The following is a 23,342-nucleotide window of genomic DNA, read 5'->3' as shown; positions in this document are numbered from 1 at the left end:
GAGTCAGTTCAGACATTTGGGTGAATGATTCAGACGCTGAGTGTTAGGTGTGGCTGTGTGCAGGCAGGAATAGGACCCAAGGTGCAGACTCCGGAGACAGACGTGAACTCAAAAAAAGGCTTTAATTTAATACTCAAAATATAACAAAACTAAAAAAACTCAAAACAAACTTAAACTAGAGAAATGACAAAACACACAGCTAAGAAAACAGTAGATCGCGACACGGACACAGAGAAACACAGGGCTTAAATACACAGAGGGAGCAATCAGGGAATGAGTAACAGGAGGGAAACACAGCTGGGACAAATCAGAACTGACGAGACCAAAGAAGCGTAAACTGAACACACTGAGAAAAGACACAGACCTTCAAAGTAAAACAGGAAACACATAACACAGACTGAACAAAGACACAGACTCACATGCAGGCACTACAGAGGGAACAGAGACGTGGGACCAGGGCAGACACAAACACTGACTGGACACGGGGATATAGGAACTTAAGATACACAGAGACGCGAACTAGACAAGGAGATGCAGGTGATAGGGGAGACAGAGCAACTAAAGAAGACAGAGACATAAACCATAAGACAGAACTCAAAGAAACCAAAAACTAGAAAATATAAATAATATCATAAACTCAAAAACCCTGGGTCAACGACCCAGGCATCCTAACACTGAGTGATACCGAGGACACGGTTAGAGAGTCAGCTGTGAGGAAACATGAGAGACAAGCGCTGGGGTTAGCCAGCAGGCAGTGAGTGCACTGAGTGAGGAGACAGTGACGGATGATTCTCTCCAAAATGAAGCAACAAAAATTCAGAAACGCTAAAATCTTAAATCACCTGAGCATCGGGCCAAAGCAAAACTATGGGAAGGAAACTGCAGCGAGGTGCGTCTGTGCAATGACCAGCTAGCTTAGCAGCTGATTATTTAGCACTCCAGTCTCTGGTGTGGAGATTTCTGGTGTCATCACTAACACTATTCAGGATCTGTGTGGGCACACAGGCACAGACTAAGATTCAGGACCCTTAGCATCAACATGTTCAGTTCCAGATGCACAGTAATCATATAATGTCATAGATTGTGTGTTTTGTGTGTGGTGTGTACTGAATGAGGCCAGTAAAGTCTACTCTGCTCTTTTTCTAGCCCCAGGCGATGGGGGCAGCCACAAAACGGGAATGGAGCTTCAAAATGGTTGATTATGAGCACCAGGGTGGCTCCATGTGCATCTTTTATATACAGTCTGTGGGAGTTATTGACGAGGCAGATGATTCTGCCACTCGAGGTAGCAAAAAGTAAAACGAAGGCAGACAGTTACCACACACCCTTTGTTTCTTCTACTGTTTTTGATAAATACACCCAGAACTGCTCCTTACTATTTCTTTCTGTATTCATTCCTTCAGTCTTTGTTTTTATGCTGAAAAATAAATAAAAAGTATTGAAGTTTTAACAATTTTTAAAAATGTTTTTAAAAATATAGATCAAGCGACACAACACGAAGCGTGATTTATGGAGTTTGTTGCGCGTGTTGTGCATTTTTCTACAAAATAAAGCAGTTTTATTTAAAAAAGAAATACTTTTCACCCAGATGGTTAGAGAGTCTTCAGGATATAACCTGAGAAGCTTCTGTTTGACATCTTCTGAACGATCTGAAGCTTTCCTCTGCTGCTGGTCCGGAGGCACAAACTGGGACCAGCCTAAGCAGAGAGGCCGCTAATGTCCCCACTTAAGTGTCCCTTTGATGTGACATTAGGGCAGAAATGGGTCTTGGAAAAGTCCCATGTGGGCTCTATGAAAGCCGCTCTGGCAGCGGACACACAAAAGGGCAGGGCCCCTCCTGTGTGTGCTGACATTTAACGCTTGAGGGTTTTTCTTGTGTCTGAGCTGATTAGCGCTAAAATAATACAGGAACAGTCAGCTGTGTCAATGTGTCTTCTTTTCACCTTTGCACTGAAGGTGTGTGTGTGTGTGTGTGTGTGTGTGTGTGTGTGTGTGTCTGTGTCATTGTGGGCGTCTCCGTGAGTAGCGCAGCCTTCTCTCGTCAGGCCACTCCCGGGAAGCGCACTGCTGCTCCGCCTCGCACACGGACGCACGGACGCTGTCCTCGCGCGCCTCGGCTGCTGTGCGCTCTTCTCCGTCCGCGCGCGTCTTCTCCTCTTTCTACTGTCCGGATCTAGGGGGGGCGGGGGTGTCGAGGTGGAGGCATGTAGCAGAGGATCCACGGCGCAGAGCGAGCAGCATGTAGCAGCACCTGGAACTCCGCGAACATCGCCCGCCTCCCTCCTCCTCCGGCTCCTCTGCCCTGCCGGAGCGCTCGTTGCTCCTCTCGGGCTGAAGCATCGCCTGCACCGGGATCTTTCCGAGGATTTTTTTTCTGTAGGGGTGGGTGGGGGGTTTGTTTACTGCACGGGAGTGTGAGCGTGTTCCTCCCCGCCGCTCTGCACCTCTCGGTCGATGGTCGTTGGGGAAGCTTCCATCTTGAGTCCCGTGTCTACCGAGAGAACCATGGCGAGCGACTCCCCGGCACGGAGTCTGGACGAGATAGACCTGTCTGCACTACGGGTAAATGTGTCCCTGCGTGTGTGATGAGCTGTCTGTGCCTGTGCGCGTGCGTGTGAGTTTGCCGAACACCTGTCCCCCCTCCTCCTTTTCTCCTTCTTCTCCTCTCCATCCTCACCGGTGATGGATGCGTCTCTGTGCCTTCCTCTCCTTTCTTGCTTCTGCCGTGCTTGCGCGTGCACACGAGTTACACTGTGCTGTATGCGGGGGGGGGGGCTGTGATGCTCGTGATTGAGGAAATCACATCGGATATCAGAGTGTGGGCTCAGGCAGCCTCCTGTTGTTGTTTGTTCCTTTTTTATTTATTCTAAACAATTGGGACGCGATGTAACGACGCTCCGAGCTGTGCGCGTGCACCAACCCCGTACGCACACACACCTGCGCGTGCGCACGGCAGCAAGTAGAGGCTGCTGTGTCTGTGGTATGTGGGGCAGATGTTAAGCTGCCTGCTCATTGACACTTTCACAGCACACACAGATACGGAGGCTTGTGGTGCACGCGCTCACTTGCCTCACTCGTGCACGCGCGTTTTGCTCTAGGGTTCTCACTCTAACACACACACACTCACACACACACCGTGAATAATAGCGACGATAACCGCAACAGGAGCGAGTTCCGCCATTTCGCGATGTTGTGGCGACAGCAGCAGCAGCAGCGTGCACTGTGTGCAAGGGGTTATGTGCGTGCACGTGCGCGCGCCCCCGCCAGGATGTGAGATGTGCAGAAGGAGACAGTGCAGGAATGTGAGAGTGTGTGTGTGAGAGGAAAACTAATGATAGAATCACATTTGTATAAACTTTCTTATTTTTTAATTCAGTGTGTGTGTGTGTGTGTGAGTGTGTGTGTGTGTGTGTGTGTGTGTGTGTGTGTGTGTGTGTGTGAGGCACAGCTCCCCTTTCTTTGCTGCTTATGCAACACAGATGTACCTGCAGAGTAACGATCAAGTCTGGACATGATCGACCGGGTGGGACTGCAAGCCTGTGTGTCTTTGTATCTGTAAAAGGCGCACGCACAGACACACACAGACACACACATCGCTGGGATAAATAAAGACAGAGGAGTCTGTGTGTGTTTTCTTGTAAAAATCCTTTGCAGCCTCCATGAGTAGCTGAAATTAGGTCACCCAGGACGCAGCAGATAGAGCTGTGTGTGGGGGGGGGGGTTGCGTGACGCAAAGCCTGTCGCAAGCACACTCACACTAGCACACTTCCTGTTTCTGCAGAGTCCCAAATGATCTTGTGTGATCCCCTCCTCCTATAGGCAAACCTGCTTCCTCCTCCTGGATGCTCAGGCTGGGGTTAAGCTCCTCTGATAGCTCCGGTCAGATGTTGTATTAATAGCTGTTTGAGGCTCACATGGGGACGTAACCTTGGCGTCTGTCACATTCCATTATTTTACAGTCGCCTGCCTGAAATGGGGCTGAGTCAGGAGGGTGAGGTGGAGGGTGGCTTTGTAGATTTGACGCCGGCTGGCGGAAACAGGACAGGTGAGACGGTCGGGGACATTTGAATGAAAGGGGATCGTGTCAACCGAAAGGAGCGCGGTCAAAATCACAGCTGTGCATCGGCTGCAGGCAGCATCGTGGTGTTCATGAAACAGTGCAGTCGTGGATGTTTCAGAGACCACAGCCCCTGAGATCAGGCAGCAAAGGTCCAAAAATCATCCTGCAGATGGAAGGAGACACAAAACGCACAGCGCTGCTTTTTATCTCCATCGTCTCTGTGGGTCTCTGTGGCTATTTTGTGTTTCTTTGTGATCATTTTGGTTATTTTAAATTTCTTGGTGTTTTTTTTTATTCTTCTTGGTATTCTTGAGAAGCTTTGTGGTCGTTTTGTGTCTCTCTTTGGTTGTTTTTGTCTGTTTATGATCCCTTTGAGTCTCTTCCTGGTTGTTTTGTGTTTCTTTGTTGTACTGAGTGTGTTTGACATTTTGCAGCTGAAGCCCACAGGCCTCCTGACCCCTTGAGTCTTGAGCCCAGTTGAATCATTTAGTAATCCACTCATTCTTTATAAGACAGTCAGTGCCGTCTCCTCTGGTGTCTCAGCAGTATCCGCTTAGCCGCTCAGCTTTTGAGAAGAAGTCCCAAAGTTCAGTGGTTATGCCCAAAAGTAGACGTGGAACACTGACGCTGTTTAATCCAGTAGTTTGGATTAACCTGAGATCCCTAGAAATGTTCGTCAAAATGACTCGATTTATGCAGAAAAACCTGTAGCTTGAGGCTGAACCGGTTTGTCTTAGCTAGAGGTTTGTTTACACCCAGCATGAGCGTCTATATGTTCCAAAGATGTTTTTCTCAGCCAATGAGTGAGCAGAGTGATGTCTTACAAAGGAATGAGAACAATGACAGCTTATTCACGTTGTTCTTTTGGGTTTCCACTGTGGTTTTGCTGCACTGTTGAATTTGCAGAAGTGGAGATGATACCTGTGGCAGACAATGGTCTCGGCCCTGCTGCATCGTTTTGCGTTCACAGAGCTGCAGCGGCACTCAGCTCGTGTACGCAGTGCTCCAGTGTAACAGGCTACAGTTTAAAGAAGGGGTTAGCGAAGGAAAACCTCGAATCCTGAGAGGATTAATTAGAGGTAAAAGGAATATTTCTGGTGCACAGCTCATGAGTTTCCTCAAATATGTGCAGGAGGTGTAGCGATGACTCTGTTGTGGAAAATGCTGGTCCCCAGCTGCAGACTGCTTGTGGATGCAAACTTGTGTTTTACATGTCAGTGTGAAATCTCATTAGCCGCCCCTCAGGTTAAATGCAGACCTTTGTTTCTGTAGCTTTTCCCCTCATTTGCCATCCAAATTTCTTCTTCACGTCAGGTGTTTGTCATACATGTGTGGTCTCACGGCTGGTAAAAGCTGTGCACAGGTGTGTGTGGATGCACGCTAGGCTCGTTCCTCCAGGATTAGATGTGCTTCTGTTTGACCTTGACTGAAAAGGAACACTGCTTTTTAAGCTAATCCCCTTCAGGAGGCTCTGCTGTAACAGTCCCAACGCTCTCCTGTGGCCTACTGTACACCAACACACACAGACACGCATGCACGCACACGCAGGTGTGCTAATACCAAACACGCACCACTCAGGTATGCTTAAAGATCGACGTGTGTGTTTTGGGAGGTTTGCTGAATTTGAATAAACCTGAATATAAGATTATCTTGTGTGTGTGTTTATATGTGGGTGGGATTTGACCTGTGTGGGTTGTACCTGTATGTGTACCATGTGTTAGTAGTTGCGTTATAATAAGAAATAAACACATTTTTTTACATTTCAAGGGAAGATTTAAAACCAAATGCACGGTTTTCTCTGGGCTGATTTGACCCGTCTGCATTGATTTGGTGTGCCCAGTTTTGGAGACGCTCTCTGTCTCCTGACTGCAGTGGAAACGGCTCCTGTGGCACCCAAAGAATCTCTTTTTTCAAAATGTCCGCAGGAACTACTTTTTCTTCAGAACTCCACCTGACAGTCGGATCACTGTGCAGAAGGAAGTGGTGAGAGGTTTGTCTTGCCTTTGCCTGAACCATGGTGTTAGTCAGCTGTGTGCTTCTTTTAGTTCCATAGAAAGGAAATAGTTTTGAGTGAACAGCTCAGCTGGGGGTGCTCCCCTTAATGTTTCCATCACGAAGCTCTTTCAAACTATTACACTTCTAGGAGCAAGTCCTTCCACTTGGCTGCCATCTTGGTCAGGTATTTTGAAGTTCTTTATCAACGTACGTTTCCCATTAATGGTAGATTTAACCATCAGTGTGGTGTACTGAATGAATTGATTAAGGTGTTCAGTGGCAATGTTAGGTTTCCAGTATTCAGGAAGCAGTAAAACGTGACATTAACAGGAATAGATCTGAATAATGTGTGCTTTTTCCACACAGTCCACCCGAAACTATAATCTAACTTTTCTGTGGCAAGATGAGAGATCGCAAAGTGAGATTCTGGTGAATAAGAGGCATATCTGGCTCTGCCGAATGAATCGAGTCTGTAAGAGTAATGCAGAGGTTATCTACTGAAGGACTAATAACAGTGTGGTGACAGTGGGAGGCTTTTTACAGGGTAATACCACAGGTATGCATTGCTCAGTCACCCTTTTAATGAGTGCATGCATGAAGGTCAGATTCCACTTTGAATGGCTTCATCCTTCTTCTGTCCTGCTCAGCTGTGAACCACAGTTAAGTTCTCCTGAATAACGTTGTGCTTTTTGTTCCTTCTCTTCCCTCTTTAACCTCTACCTCCCACTCTCTTGTCTCTCTTTCACACCCAGGACCCAGCTGGTATCTTTGAGCTGGTCGAACTGGTTGGGAATGGCACCTATGGGCAGGTCTACAAGGTAAGGCAGTGTGCAAAAACAGGCTTTTTCCTTTTCCTTGATTGTGTGGAATTAAATCCATGATGAGAGGCAGTAGCAATGGCATTTTTCATCAGTCACAGCTCTAAAAAGAAACCCTTAGTCTCAACTTGTACGGGCCCTTTGTGTTGCCCCTCAAGTCATCTCTAAAACTGAAAAGACTTTTTAGCTCCTTTCTTTTTAAGCAACCCCCGGGGAGGTTTTCTTCTGATTGGCCAGCTTCTGGAAACCTCCAGAGGGGCAGCACCCAGTGATTTCTGATCTGCTACCCTGCTCACGTTGACTACTATTGAAAAAGGAACTTAAAATCTTGAAGCTTTAGATTTGTTTACCCGTATATCTGAAATTACATCATCATGTATGCAATAAGGAAACAGATAATTGTTCGCTTTTAATGTAAATACCAATAGCAAGAATCGTTTTCCTGATATTAACAATTCTGCGGCTGTTTTGTATTCACAAGTCGACGAGGGCGGAAGGAGGGGTCAGTAAAAATTTGACTTTAAAAGCAGGAAGCTGCTGCTGTTTCCTACCAGTTTGTTTCCTCGTAATGGTCAACCACTAACCTCAGAGTGTTTCACAGAATATAATAAAATGTTTTCATGTGTCAGTGATTTGTTCTGCTGAACGTGGTGTTAGATTAATTACATTTTGTCCCGTAACTCTGAGAACCACTGAAGGCAAAAAGCTGCGCTACTTTTTTACTGTTGCTGCTGCTCGCCTTGTTTGTAAATGTTGTCTTTTTTTATTGTGATGTGAGCTTTGAGAGACTGAGTAAGAAGTCACGCCATTAGCTCCTCCGTTGTCTCTAAAACAAGCTCTCACAAATGTCATCCCGTCTCATTTTTGACTAAAACTGAAGTTACTACTGACTTTCTCTTAAGACGCCCACGCTGGCTGTAAAAGCAGAGAGGCTGTGTGTGTGCGTGTGTGTGTGTCTGCGTGCGTGTAGTCTCACTTTGAAAGCAATTAACACACTCAGACGACACGTCTGAGTGTGTTAATTGCACACAGAGCTGCAACAAACTCGTTCCGTCTGCTGGATGTTCTGTATTGATCGTTTCAACGAGGTGACGCCTCCTGTGTGGAAATGATTGATAGAACGAAATTAACCTGTGCTCGTTCTCAAGGCATCGTGGGTAAATTAAGACCTTGTGTAAAGCAGGAGACACCCTGCTTGTTTCAGCAGCGGCACAGAGCAGAGGTTACACTGAAAAAACATCTGAGCAAACTTTAATAATGGTTCAAAGATGAAGTTTTATGTTCTTATTACCCTTCATATATTTTAACTGGAGAAACCACACAACTGGAACACCAGTAGCAGCAAGGAGTCCAATGCATGCCATCCTACTGTTATAACAGCGTCTATTGCACATGCTGCACAGCTGTAGCATTCCTATTTGAAAACTTATAAAAGGTAATGAAGATCAGCCAAACGTGTGCAGGCAGCGCGGTGCACAGCGGGGATTGGGAGCAGTGTTGCTCAGGTTTAAAAAGTAATTACTTACTACTTACTGATTACTTCTCCAAAAAAGTAATCCTGTTCCTTTACTGATTACGTATTTTAAAAAGTAATTAGTTACTTAGTTACTTTTGAAAAACAAAATGAATACGTAATAAAGCAATAGGCCTTTCAGCCCAATTCTATTTTTTCTGCATAATCCATCATATAAAATCTAAAAATCATTTTATTAGTTTTAATCTATTAAAATAGTACACATCGCATTAAGCAAAAATGAAATTATATGCAACAGTCTCTGACTTGAAGAAATTGTTTAGCATTTAAACGTATGTTCTGCATATTCCAGTATATAAAATTAATGCTTTGTGTTTACTCTCACTCTTTCAAATAGATGCAAGTAAAACACAGAGAAAAAAATAAAATTAAAAAAAGAAGCAAAGTCATGTGGTTGGAGTCATTTATTTGTGATGCGTTCAATGGCAGGAAATTAGTGCAGGAAATTACTCGGGGTTACAGTTAGCTACGTCATATGTGTTGGTGAGTGTGCGCTTGGTGTTCAGTAAAGGAACACCTGGGCTTTGGCGTCATATCTCTGTCATGCTGGAGTCATGCAAGCGAGGCTGCACTTCCTCCTCAATCCCACAGCCAAGTTTCTGTTGGAAAACCTTCAGACGTCTAATCAGTGAGTCATAACTTTGCAGACGAACAGTGACAACAATGCTGAAGATGATGACAAATGCATATTTAAACATTCCCACCAGAAATAATGAAAGGAAAACTACTAGAAACTGTTTATACAAATACAGACAGGTAGGAATGACTACTTTAACAAGTGTTACAAGCTAAATAATCTGGGTAATTCATTGATGTATTGCACGCTGAATTTGATCACAGCCCAATGTCCTGTATTTGCCAATAAAACAAAAAAAAAAGCCTTTTCATATAAAAGAATAAGCCAAAAAATAAAATCAAAGACTCAGCAGCACTGACTCCGGTCGTTCTTAATTCTTTTTTCACCTGTTTAGCAGGAGTGGGGCGGGTGGAGGTTTGCCCGGTGCCACAGCGGTCATGTCCGTGGGGGGAGCCGGTGGTTTCTCTGTGAATGTCACATTCCCGTGGCAGCGTGCTCGGTGCTTGCTCAGATTTGAAGTTTAGGTGGAGTTTATTTTCGTTGTGCTTTTTACAGTCAGTTACAATAACTCGTACTGCGTGCTAGCTAGCATGACGGAGTTTCTATACAGCTGGGTGGTGCTATGATGTTACTGATAGTGAGCTTTATTTTATTAATAAGGTTCGTTAGTAGAGTTGCCAACGGCTCCTTAAAAAATGGAATGGTCCCTCATTCAGAGAAAATATTACACGTTTCGTTTTGAGCTGAAAAGGAAAACAGTTTGGAAAAAGACTGTACAAAAGGGTTAGGTTTGTGTATGGGATTTCCTATGCCCCCTGAATGCACCATCGGGGTGCATGTCCGCAACTTTAGTTCAGAGACAAACGGCAGCTGAACAACGGACAGTGTGTGCGTTCATAAGACCGTAAGTTAATGTTTTACTTCACTCAGTTATGTTGGTGTTCAGCCATGAGTGTATTTGATGACTTACCAGCATCTCTCACATGATGATCAGGGCAAGCATTCTACTCATCCTGAAATTCTCCAATATATTTCAATATGAAAGAGGAACACAATCAACTCCGACTAGATGTGCAACGCCTGACAGAATTGATCTCTAGCTCACCTGTACTAGCTCCACAGCATGCCACATCACGGTCTGAGGATGGGACGTCAACCACACCTGCCCACACTAGTAAGCTGGTGCCAATCAAAGGTCAGAAGAGCCCACATCAGCCTGAAAGTGCTCCACAGGTGCCATTTGGGGATGAGTCTCAACATCCAAAGGACAGCCAGCATGGCCTGATTGAGGAGCTCACCCACAGTCTAAATGACGCAGATCTTGACAGGGAGCGCAGCGCACAGTCACCATCACCTTCAGTCGACTCATGCCCTGAATCTCAAGATTTTCTTTCACCAATGACACCAGATGAGAGGCCCTCTCCACTTCAAGCGTCAGCAGCAAGGGGACGGTCACCGTATCATGCAGGCCAAAGAAGGGTTGACGAGGTGTATGCTCGTCGCCACAGGAACTGCAGTCAGCCTGCCACTCCTCCTAGATTGCCAAGGCTAGGGGCCTGCTATGAAGATGATCCATACTACAGACAAGATGACAGGCATCCTACCCCTGGTCACCCAAGCTGCCCTGACAGTCACTATCGTTCTCCTTATGGATATGGGTATCAGGATTCGAGTTATCCGTACAGGCGCTGTGGTAACTATCCAGATGACCGCCGACAGTGTCCAACCGATCGCCTGCAACCAGGTGGGTGCCCTCAGACACCACTCTCTCTCAGCAGAGCCCAACCGATAGAGACTTATCGTGGACCTCAACCAACGATCCCCGACCTTGTGCACGAGGACCCACGTGAGTTTGCAAGATTAAAGCTAGCTCTAGATAACATACTTCCACTTGATGCTCCTGAACACTTCAAGTTCCAAATCTTGACAGATCACCTTAAGTGTGAAGATGCACTACTTGTAGCTGACTCATACAGTAACAGTCCATTCCCATTTGCTGACACCATGAGAGCACTTACAGAAATGTATGGGCAACCTCAACATCTGGCCTTAAAAAGGATTACCAAACTGATGGATGGACCCAACATTAGGAGTGGTGACATCAGAGCCTTCAAGTCTTTTGCACTACAAGTCCGTGCGCTAGTCGGTATGTTACACCAGTTGGGAGAACAAGGTCGGACAGAGTTGAGGTGTGGCTCACACGTATCTCGCCTCTTAGCTAAGCTACCTTATGACCTAAGAGCAAATTTCCAGAGATTTGTCAATCCCATCAACACTCCTATACCAACACTGCTTCATCATGCTGAATGGCTTGAGTATGAGGTGCGTGTCCAGGTAATTGGAGACCAATATTGTGGCCACTCTGACAGGGAGAGGCAAGTTTCACGAAAGGAAAGACGTCCTGAGCATAAGTTTCAGAAGGTTGCCACCATTCTCCATGGTAGTGAGCCCAGGAGAAAGATGGAAGGTGACATGTCAGCGGCACAAGAAAGGCCCAAGAAGTACTGTCCATTCTGTAATACAGTGCAGCATTACCTGAATCAGCGCAGTAACTTCAAACTCTTGTCGAAAGAGCAGAAGACAGAGTGGATCAAGGTGAATAAGAGGTGCTGGCGATGCGCCCGTGATCATCAAGCAGCTAAGTGTAACCTCAAAGCCAAGTGTAAACCATGTGGGCGCCGACATCTTGAAGTTCTTCATGATGTCAATACCAGCCCAGATGCTACAGCCTCTGATTCAACCAGTGCACCAGAGGAAAGCACATGCTTAGTAAGTTCCACCTCTGAGACACTGTACGTAGACTGGCAAACCAATAGCAGTCAGGTGTTACTCAAGCTAAGTCGTGTCATCATTAGGAGCAGTACAAAGATGGTTGAAACCTATGCTATACTGGATGATGGATCAGAGCGTACCATACTTCTGCACGAAGCGGCTGATTGCTTGGGGCTGCACGGGGAAGCTGAGGACCTAGCACTCCGCACTGTCCGTCAAGATAGCTGTACCATCCGTGGTGCTGCTGTGTCATTCTCCATTTCTCCTGCCTCACAGCCGAACAAGTCCTTCCAGATCCACCGAGCCTTCACAGCAAAGGAACTTGGCCTAGCACGCCATAGTTACCCGATAAGAGCATTACAGGAGCGGTACCGTCACCTTAAGCACCTGCCACTGCCAGACATAAAGGAAGTACAGCCCCTTCTGCTTATTGGGTCAGATAATCCACATCTTCTCACTCCTGTGGAGCCAGTACGTCTAGGTCCTCCAGGTGGACCTGCAGCTGTGCACACCCGACTTGGATGGACTTTACAGGGTCCATCGAGATTCCTACGTCAGCGGCTAACCCCACAGCAGTGTCTCTTCACCTCTGGGGCCTCACCAGAAGCTGAGCTCTTCAGCCATGTGGAGAGACTCTGGAAGATGGATACCTTGCCATACCGGAGTGAGCGGCTCATTACTAGGTCCCGACAAGACGCTGAGGCCATTCAGAGACTTGAGGAAAGGACAATTCGAGTAACAATTGATGGAGTAAATCGCTACGCCACTCCACTACTGTGGAAGAAGAATCTTCCCCCTCTTCGTGCTACACCAGAGGCAGTTTTGGCCCAGCTTCGTGGTACAGAGAAACGACTTGCCAGAGAACCACAGAAGGCAGCTGCCTACTCTCGGGAAATCCAAAAACTGCTGCAGGCTGGCTTCGTCACAGCTGTTGCACCGGAAGAGGCCGCAGTGAGTAACTGTTCGTGGTTTATCCCCCATCACATGGTGCACCACAACGGGAAGGACAGGATAGTGTTCAACTGTTCCTTCACCTACAAGGGTCAGAGCCTGAACGACTGCCTTCTTCCAGGGCCTACACTGGGAGCTAGCCTGTTGGGAGTCCTTCTCAGGTTCAGGGAACACCCAGTCGCCTTCAGCAGTGACATAAAAGGGATGTTCCATCAGGTCCGTCTGCTAGATGAGGACAAACCCTTTCTCTGTTTCCTGTGGCGAGACATGAAGGTAGACGAAAAACCCACCATCTACCAATGGCAGGTGCTTCCCTTTGGGACTACATGCAGTCCGTGCTGCGCTACCTTTGCACTTCAAGATCATGTCCAGAAACACACTGAGCCAGGAGAGGAAGCTCGTCTGTCCATAGAACGTAATTTCTATGTTGACAACTGTTTGCAGAGCCTCCCATCAGAAGGCCAAGCCAAGGAGTTGGTGGATCGCCTGCAGTCTCTCCTCTTGGAGGGTGGATTTGAACTACGACAATGGGCTAGCAATGTCCACACGGTCATCAGCCACCTACCAGTTGAATCCCAGTCAGAGGGTAGCGTTCTCTGGCTCTCCCAGGAGTCAGCTGATCCGTAAGAGCGCACTCTAGGACTCGTATGGCACTGTAAGACTGATGCACTCCGGTACAAGCATCAGCAGAGCGTCAGTTCAGAGCCAACAATGCGCAACATTTATCGGCTGCTCGCCCAGCAGTATGATCCTCTCGGGTTTCTTATTCCATATACAACCAGGGCAAAGGTCATCGTGCAACACCTCTGGGACAAGAAAAGAGGATGGGATGATCCTCACTTACCTGAGAATCTGCTCCACGCCTGACGTTTGTGGGAAAGTGAACTCAGCCAGCTCTCACAGATAACGCTGCCGAGATGCTACACTGACTCACGCTCGGATTGTAGTCACAGCCATCGAAGCCTTCATGTGTTCTGTGATGCCTCTGAGCGTGCCTATGGGTCTGTGGCATATCTACGGACCGACCAAGGAGAAGGAAAGGTCCAGGTGGCTTTCTTGGCTGCGAGGTCGAGAGTTGCACCCAAGAAGCAACTCTCAATTCCAAGGCTAGAGTTGTGTGGAGCCCTTACAGGAGCACAGCTGACTTCTGTTCTGAAGAAAGAACTGACCCTTGACATCCAAGATGTGGTGTTCTGGACAGACTCGACCACAGTGCTTAACTGGCTCCATTCAGATTCATGCAGATATAAAGTCTTTGTGGGAACCAGAGTTGCAGAGGTACAAGAACTCTCTGCTGCAGCATCTTGGCGGTACGTGGACTCAGGGCTGGGTATCGTCACCGATTTCTAGAATTGATTCGATCCACGATTCAATTTGAATCGGGGAAATTTTGCCTCAGACAGTCAGAAATATTATAATTCAGATCATGCATCAGTACATTTCCATATTTTTATAGATATAAAAAGAAAGCTGACACCTGCGAGACTTTATCAAAGCTGTGACCATCACAGCAGAGGCCTTTGTGTCAAAGTAGCTGAAGATAAAACAGAAAAACATGAAGGTTTTCCTGTTCTGGGATTTTATAAAAATATTCTGCAGTACATCAAAAACAAAAGAAAACCATTAATGAACACATGAACATTACCTGATGCTGCTGACGTGAAGCAGAGCAAAGTTACAGAGGTTTGATTACAGACACAGCTGAGCATTTTGCAATTTTGCATAATTTTAAAAAGTTTAAATTTGTTCAGAAGCCTGTTGAATGGCAGAAAAGATTTTTTTTTCCTTTTACTTACTTTTCGGAAGTAAGTAAAAGGAAAAAAAAACAGCGGCCGACAGCCTGTAAACAACGGTAGACGTGTGCGTAACAAGCAAGCGAATAATGCAGAAAACAGATTTTTAGACTGGAAACTGTTCTTGAAGTACACAGAGAGAGCTGTGCATGAAGTGTGATTTTATTGTGGTGGAAACAAAACAGCAAAAGTCAGAGTGAATTCATGACGATGTTTATGTGAAGCGTAGTTTGGATCTTCTTTTGCTGCTGGTTCGCTCAATATTGTTTGGAGAGAGATAAAACCTGCTGAATCAGCGCAAAAAGGGCGTGAACACAAAGCGCGGACCCGCCGACGGATCAGAGTCAGCGAGCTGTCGGCTTTCAGCCCCGACCGTGTCCGTGCCGTCGGGTGAGAAAGGCGACATCTCACTGATTCTGATCCGCGGGTCCGCGCTGTGTATAACGTTTTGGGCAAAATAAATTTATATTTAAAAATCGATTCAGGATTTTAATGAATCGATATCACGTTATCAAAGCCAGAATTGATTTTAATCGATAAATCGATAATCCAAACCCGCCCCTAGAACAGACCCAGCGAAACCGAGTTAATGATAAAAAAATGATACAAAAATAAACATTTCACACACAAGCCTCAGCTCTCGTGGCCCGGCACCAAACGACTCACGGACCGGTACCGGTCGGTGGCCCAGGGGACCACTGCCTTACATTACTCGTTACTTGAAAAAAAGTAATAGGATTACAGTAACGCGTTACTTGTAATGAACCACCTTTAACGATACAGCACAGATGCCTCACATTCGACTCAAGGATACTTTGGTGTACAGAGGAGTTCACGGTCGACTCACCCCTGTCCTGACAGATGGGATGAGGTGTTTGTGCTGTTATGAACTTCAACATTTGACATATTAACGGAGGCCCACCGAGTCTGAGATGAAGCTCCTGGGTTTTTGCAGTTCCTCTGAGCATTGCACAGTCTGACCTTTGGGTGAATTTGCGGGGACGTCCCCTCTGGAAGGACTGGCAGCTGTCAGGAATGTTTTCCACTTGGGAATAATCTTTCTCTGTGCAGAATGATGGACTTCAAATGTTTTTGCTTCTCTAAGATTGTTGCTGATGTCTTCAACACACACCTGAATACTTCACAGTAGCAAACTGTCTGACGTTTGCTTTCATAGAGGTGCTCACATAAGGCTGTTCGCTACAACGATATGTATCACATGGCGACGTCTGTCGTTTCCTATCACGCTATCGTTTGTTTCGCAGTGTCGCAAAACAAACTGTTTACGGCAATATTTTTTCATGGTTTTGATGGTCACTGTAGTGGCTTTATTAATTTCTTAAAGTTCTCTTTTTCTCTTATATTTAAAATATCTACACTATGGACAGACAAGCGCCGACAACAACGACAGTAAACCCAGCATGTGGCTCCACCGTCCACTTGTTTATTTTCCACATTAATCTTTCGCAGTAAAGCTGAAGATCCTGAGATTTTTTCAAAATTAACTGAAATGGTGACAAACAGAAGGACGAGTCAAAACAAATCGAGAACCTTATTCCTAAACAAGGGGCCTCTGTACTCTCTATCTATACATGTAGCATGAACATGGTTTGGTTATTAAAAAGTCTGACACGGACCAGAAAACTGTACTAATGCAAATTATGCAGGAAACCTTTCCCCACCACAGACTAAACACGGCAAGCCTCTTGTACCGCCTACCCAAGAGTCATGTGAAAGAGTACGGAGAGAGTTTATGGATGAGGAGCAAAAGCAAGCCGTCAGGTGCTCAAAATAAACCTCAGACTCAAACGTTAGGACAGGCTTTACCCCGCAGTACGCCGTGTAATAAATACTCTCAAAGAAAATGGCGGCCATTACAACTCGTGCCTAAAAATGTATAGCTTCATGCATTTATCGTCCTGACATGTACGTCCTTCCTCTTCCCCTGTACCTGTTTGCTGTGGTGTCCCCCAGGGTTCTGTGTTAGGCCCGACCCTTTTCTCACTGTATATGCTTCCTTTAAGCGCTATCTTTGAGAAATACCACATTGCTTTTCACTATTATGCGGATGACATTCAGATTTATTTTGAGTTACATGATGATCTCGCTTTATCTTTAAATAACTTTCGTGAGTGCATGAGTGAGGTCAAGAAATGGCTGTTGGCAAATACTCTTATTCTCAATGAAAAAAAGACTGAAATCATGATTTTTGGCAGTAATGCCCTTCGCGCCAAACTTCAAGATGCCTTTGGCTTTCTTACTAGTTCTTTCTCTGATACTGTCAGGAATCTGGGTGTCTTGTTTGACAGCTCCTTTAAACTTGATAAACAGGTGTCTGCTGTTGTTAGATCTAGTTTTTATTAGCTTCGTCTCATCTCCAGGGCCAGACACTATATCCCGTATAATGACTTAGAAAAGCTCATTCATGCTTTTGTAACGTCAAGACTAAATTACTGTAACTCACTCTATTCTGGTCTCCATACTACCCTTCTACATAGATTACAGACAGTTCAGAATGCTGCGGCACGTATTCTAACTAAAACCAAGAAGTTTGACCATATTACTCCGGTTCTTGCTGAGCTGCATTGGCTGCCTATCAAATACCGTATTCAATTTAAAATTTTGCTGCTTACTTTTAAAATTATCAATAATACTGCACCAACCTATCTTAAGGAACTTTTAAACCCTTATGTCCCTGCCAGGGCTTTAAGGTCATCCTCGCAGTTATTGTTAGTTCAGCCCAGATCTCGGTTGAAATCTAGAGGCGATCGATCGTTTGCCTTTGCTGCACCTGAGTTATGGAACAGCCTCCCGATTGGCATTCGGGAGTCTGATTCTATTTTTTCTTTTAAAGCACGCCTTAAAACTTATCTTTTTGAACTTGCCTTTTCTACCCGTTAAATGCTGACTGTTAACTGCGACCTATTGCATTAACTTTTTACTATTCCTTCATTATTGGTGTTCTCTATCATGCGGCACTGGGTCTGCTATAATCTATGTGCTGCAGTCCATTTTATTAGTGGCTTTCTACTGTGAACATTGTCTGCTGTTCTTATTATATTTGATATTAATGCTCTTAACTGTATTATTTTATTGTTTTTCTGTAAAGCACTTTGGTATGCCTAGGCTTTTAATGTGCTCTATAAATAAAGGTTGTTGTTGTTGTTGATGCGTTGTCGGGGAGATAAATGTCTTATATCGGGATTTGGTCACATCGCGCAGGCCAACGCTCACACATGCTGATGATCAGGTAATAAGAAGGGTTTGATCAGCAATACCGGACTGCTTCTTTCTGTGGAAGTAGTGAGGGTATACTTACTTACTTACTTATAAGATGGTATTGCGTGGTAGAGCTCTTTCTTTTCACATGACTGTAGGCTAAACGACTGCAGCCCTGACGTGATAGCTGTCACTTTGTCACTTTGCAAAGTAAGATTTTATTTTTATACCGGAAGCAAATTGCTCAGTAGACTCTCTAGGCTATGCTGGAAATTAATTCAGATTAATTAATGTGACGCGTCTCAATTTCCACTATAATTAGCACCAAATTATCCTCTAAACTTCATAAGAAATTGCAATTACGTGGCTGATGCTTTGAAGGAAATTACAGTGAGGCATCAAACGTTAGATATGAGTGAAAACATTTGAAAGGGGAAGTCGAATGCTGTAATGAAAACACTTAGTTTCTGTCCAGTTTTGTGGCATTTATTGAACTAAAGCAGAATCCTTTTTTTCATTCATCCTCCTTGCCAACATTTTCAAGCAGCTTTCAAATCTTTTTTCCACCCTCGGGGCTGCTGACGCCTCCCCTCCCGGCTCCCGGTTTTTAGCAATCTTTCACAGTTACAGGCTGTGAGCGAGCAATGAAGGAGAAATATCTGAATGATGCTGAAAGGCTGCTCGTGGAGGGCGTTAAAGCATGAAAGATACGCTTTAAGTTTACATTTCACTGCGGGCGTTTCGCTGACATCGCCGAGACTGTTCAGCAGATTTGGTGCGTTGCTGACCTTTTGATTGCGCTTGTTGGGAGTTTTCAAAGCTCACACTGGAGGGTTTGACCACTGAGGAGGCCGCTTTGGTTTTTACTGGATTTGATTAATCAGTGAATGAGCTCTCGCAGAGTGGAGTTTATTCAATCTGTTGTATCGATTAAAGCACAGAGAGGCTCCTCCAGCCTTCAAGCTTTTTCTCTCTCGGAATATCTCCCTCTCATTTCGTCTCACTGTGCAGGCCTCATTGATAATAGAGTAGAGTCTTTATTCGCTTAGCAGGTTAAATAAGGAATCTCGCGCAGCCACATAGCTGAGATGCAGGAAACGTGCATGCTTTTCATGCACAGATATGCAACAATAACACACGTGTCTACAGAAGTGCAAAAGTAAAAGACTGGCTCTGGTGCTGGATCCGGTTTATAATATCTCCAGCAAAGCCTTCACACTCATTCATCTCCATCAGATTCCTGACAGCTGGAAAGCTTTATTCAGCTGCAGAGACGCGGCATAAATGGAAGTGTTTGATTTTAGCTCAGAAAGTGAAGTCGCTGTTCTATAAAAGGAGGTCTGAAGACAGGAGCTGCCTGTCGGAGGTGCTGATGTCACCGGCTTTTGTTTGCCATGTATTTTGGTTTCTTCCTCTGAATGCAGCATTCAGAAACACTTTATACAGCAGTCTGCAATTTACAGGAGATTTCATTGTATGAGGAAAGAACCAATAACAACACTGGCTGGCTCCTGCTGCGACTTAAATGAAGGCACAGCAGAAGAAAACAAGACTGTAGGGAACAAATGGGCATTTTGGAGGAAATAGAAGATTAATGAAAGCATATGCATACAAGAATAATTGTAACAGGTTGGCCTACGGTGTGGCTTCCTGTGGGTGTTGTTGCTACAGTGTCATAGTAATGTTGCTCTAGGACCATCAGTGCAACTTATTTTGTGAAGTCACAGCTTCTTAACTGTCTGAATCTGCAATAAATAAAATAAAATATTGGCCAAACGTCATAAAGTTTCTGCGGGACGCTGTTCAGACGCGTGCAAACCAAATGCATAGAAACCAAGATCTCTACAGACGCTCAGTCATGCTCAGAAGCTGCCCCACCATTAAGTAGCCTGGTTGGCAACAGAACTGCTCCCCCTACAGGTGGCGAGTTTTACTGGACAAAAACAGGATACGGCTTTACTTAACTGTTAAGCATACATTGAACGAGAATAGCAGTAAATGGTAGAAATAAGGTTAAAAGTTGCTTCTAATATCAAATATCAAATTTTTATTGTTTCTATTCTGGCACTTCTTTAATGTGTGACCGTCTTCAAAATGTGGAGCAAACAAAGTACTTGGTAAAGTAACGGTGACTCTTTATATTTTGTATACTGTCTGTAATCCCTTCTGTAGTGTAGAGGACTAAAGTCCACATAAAGATTAGACTATGTTGCCTTAAAAAGGATCAGACACAAGAGGTTTATGTTACATATGGAGTTACTTGTTCATGTTAGTAAGGCTGCAGTAAAAACAATAGGATTAAATAGTATTTATTTGTTCATGTTTCTGCTAGCATAAACTGCTGGCAGAAAGCCTCGAAGGCAAACTTTTTCTGTTGCACACGTTGCAGCATTATGACATCACGTTAGTCACTTCATGTGACAGCCTGGGGAAACATACCAGCCTGCGTGGTTACCTTCCTCTTTTGTTGTTTCTTGTCTTTCTGCAAAGCGAAACTTGTTCAATGTTTGTCTGGTTTGCTGATGAGTGCCTGCATGCTTGTTGAGTAAGTTGGAGTTTCTGCATCTGACACTTCTTTGTAACTTCCTGAAACGGATTCGGAAACTCTTGTGCCCACTTCGCACAGCAGTTGGCCTCATGTGGAGCTGAGAAAGTAGCCACTCTGAACAAATGCAACACTGTGAGTGTCTTCCAGGAGTCTCCGTCTAAAAATGTGCTCTGTTGAGTCACATCTCTGTGTGACGGCAGGATTTTCAGCCTGACCTTGAGTCTGGCCGCTCTCTGCAGCTGGACACACTTTGGCCTTCAGACACCTTTTACACAGCAGTTTATTTCGAGCTCATCCGGACGTTAGCTGTCTAAGCTGCAAAGCGGCATTTTAGCATGAAAACTGCTGCATGTGTTTCAGCAGTCTTCAGTTTGCAGCAGGTTCCAGGTTATTCTGCATTTAGCTGGAAAGAAGAGCTCGTTCCATGAAGAGAGTTCCTGGGAATACTGGCATCTCACTTCCTGGCATCAAACCCCAGAGATTAGTGCAGACACTGGTACATGATTCATGCAGTGAAATAACAGTGTGCAGTACATCACAGGCTGCATTGTACGTGTAAGTGTTACTAATCGTTCCTTTTTTAGAAATGATCAGCAGAGATTAATCAGAAAATGACCTTTGTTATGGCAGATAAGTCATTTCAGTAGGAAACCAGAAGGTGAGTCATGACAGAAAAGCTGATATGTGTTGCCATAAATAATTGGCTTGGATTTGAAAGCAGACCTCCAAGAAAAGAATCATAAACGGACAATCTTTGTTTCAGCCGTGTCTCCAGGTTTACAAGCACACATACGTTTGAATTTCTGGGATAGTTCATCTGGAAAAGTGGAAGCAAAAGTCAGCTTTCCACAGGGTAGCCTCGGTCATGCCCTGTTTATCAGCTATTTTGCCCTAAATGGAACTGTAATTTACAAAATAAAGATTGTTGTGTTGTGTGAAATAAAACTTTTTTGGTGATTAAGACCATAAAGATTTAAGGTCAGTTTTTGTTGGCGTCGTAAAGTGAGAAGTCAGGTCATTTCCTCATAGACTTCCATATAGGAAGATATTACAATCCTAGTTATATAATGGACATGGGTGTAATCTGTAGACTCTCAGCTTTCATTTGAGGGTATCCACATTCACACTGGATGAAGAGTTTCAGCCGCTTAACATGTGCCACATAGCAAGGTGCAAGCCGCTCGTAAGCCTCAACAATATTAAGGCTAGATTGGACTAAAACATCTCAAAATCCAGCACAAAATGGAAAAACATTCTTTGGACAGATGAAAGATCAACCTCTACCAGAATACTAGTGTTTACTGATGATGTGACACAGGACAGAAGAAGCTGAATGAATGCTGATGTGTTCAGAGACAGACTGTCTGCTCAAATCCAGCTAAATGCAGTCAAACCGATTGGGCGGCGTTCCATAATACAGATGGACAATGACCTAAAACATACAGCCAAAGCAATGTGTTGCAAAAATGTTGACTAAAATCACGACTCCTGCACTTTTCTCCTCCACAGGAGATCTGATTGAGGTAGTGCTAGCTCTTCGGGTCTACTGCTATCACTCGTCTTATAGCCACAGTCGTCCTGAGAACCCAAGCTAGTAGCATTAGCATCCAGGACTGTAACGCTGGCACAGCTGTCAACAGCCTTTCTCCCGCAGATTGTTTTGCTTCCTCCTGGCTGACTGACCTGACCCGTAGCGTACATCCTGCTAATTTGAAAGGCAAAAAGGTAAAACACCAAGTGATCCACCCGGGCAAACCTGTTGGCTGTTAGAGAGAATGCAGGTTTAAGGCATTACCCCACTTCACTTGTGGGGTCTGCAATTATTTTTTATATACAGTCAGATAGCAAAGCTCAGATATGTTTCTGTACCAACCTCTCATTCTTTATTTTTAACACACAAGAGACTGTGAGAGCACAAGGTGAGGAGAGGGAGCTCCCACTGGCACAGAGAAGAAACCGGAGCTGAGATGTGCAAGCAGGGAGCCGGTAGAAATTAATGTAGTGTTTCAGGACTGGAAATAGGACAGTAATGACAGCAGTGCAGTTTGGGTGATGAATGTCAAACAGGAGTCTGCAATTGACTTGCTGCCTTCGTTAGTCGGCAACAGAAATACCCATTTAAATTAAACATTCATATTTCAGCCACGTTTGCAGTCAACTATGGGGTAACACTGTCTTATTTTGCCACTTACTTGTGTGCAGGATGTGGCTCTGAAGGGTTGTATGGGACAGCTTTGCTCCAGGTGTCACAGCACACCTGGCGAATTTAAGGTGCAGCAGCGGCTTAGTTGTGGCAACCAGACAGCCTCAGTCAGGGCCAGATGTGTCCCAGGTGTGGGCCAAACATGCATTTGGGTGTCACGTTTAAGTTTAGGCGTTAGACATCTACAGCCTCTTTGACATTAAAACAAGGGTTGGCAACATTTCTGATGATGAGTGCCATCTAAAATTTCCTCAGAAATCAATGTGCCATATGACTGCATTAGCAATAAATTTAATAACACTCTACACGAACAGTTACACGCTTTATAAAACAACTTTACAGAATGATATTTGTTCGCAGATGTTGGCAGCTGTCTGCGAATAGTTATCAGCTATTTTGAAACAAAAAAACAAACACTTTTATCCATAAATCCAGCTTTGTGTCTTTTTCCATTGTAGCTGAAGTCCGGGACAAACTGTGTTCCTTTTCAGCTCAAAACGAAACGCGTAATATTTTCTCTGAATGAGGGACCATTCCATTTTTAAGGAGCCGTTGGCAACTCTACTAACGAACCTCATGAATAAAATAAAGTTCACCATCAGTAACATCATAGCAACCGAACAGCTGTATAGAAACTCCGTCATGCTAGCTAGCACGCAGTACGAAAAAGTCAGCACAACGAAAATAAACTCCACCTAAACTTGGTTTATATCTGACCCAGATAGACTGCAGGTCATAATTTCTTACCTGAAGTTCAGTTCACCTGATGCTCGGACCGGCGGCCGCCTCGGGTCTCTCCTCCTGCCTCCCCTTTCCCTCATCCACCTGCTGGCCTCAGTGGGAGCTCCGCCACAGACACGACTAAACAATTG

General features: G+C 45.0%; 1 protein-coding gene across 10 annotated transcripts in view; it reads left to right on the top strand.

Moving 5' to 3' along the window:
- Positions 1-2,047: 2,047 nt before the first annotated feature.
- The window catches only part of tnikb (TRAF2 and NCK interacting kinase b), a 66,061-nt gene continuing 44,766 nt past the window's right edge, over positions 2,048-23,342 (top strand). For 5 of the 10 annotated variants that reach the window (XM_085468762.1, XM_085468768.1, XM_085468760.1 and 2 more), the window contains exons 1-2: positions 2,048-2,562; positions 6,808-6,873. In XM_085468762.1, the coding sequence (XP_085324888.1) occupies positions 2,455-2,562; positions 6,808-6,873 (174 nt within the window). In that variant the 5' untranslated portion in view covers positions 2,048-2,454. Of the gene's footprint in view, positions 2,563-6,807; positions 6,874-9,773; positions 9,889-23,342 lie in introns of those variants that run through there. The other 5 variants (XM_085468769.1, XM_085468766.1, XM_085468764.1 and 2 more) reach the window with 2 other exon arrangements.

Source organism: Copadichromis virginalis, linkage group LG9 (assembly GCF_057382275.1).
Source record: "Copadichromis virginalis isolate Kocher_CV1m ecotype Utaka linkage group LG9, C_Virginalis_male_GT1.1, whole genome shotgun sequence".
Classification (NCBI taxonomy): Eukaryota; Metazoa; Chordata; class Actinopteri; order Cichliformes; family Cichlidae; genus Copadichromis; species Copadichromis virginalis.
This window is presented reverse-complemented; position numbering and strand designations above follow the sequence as displayed.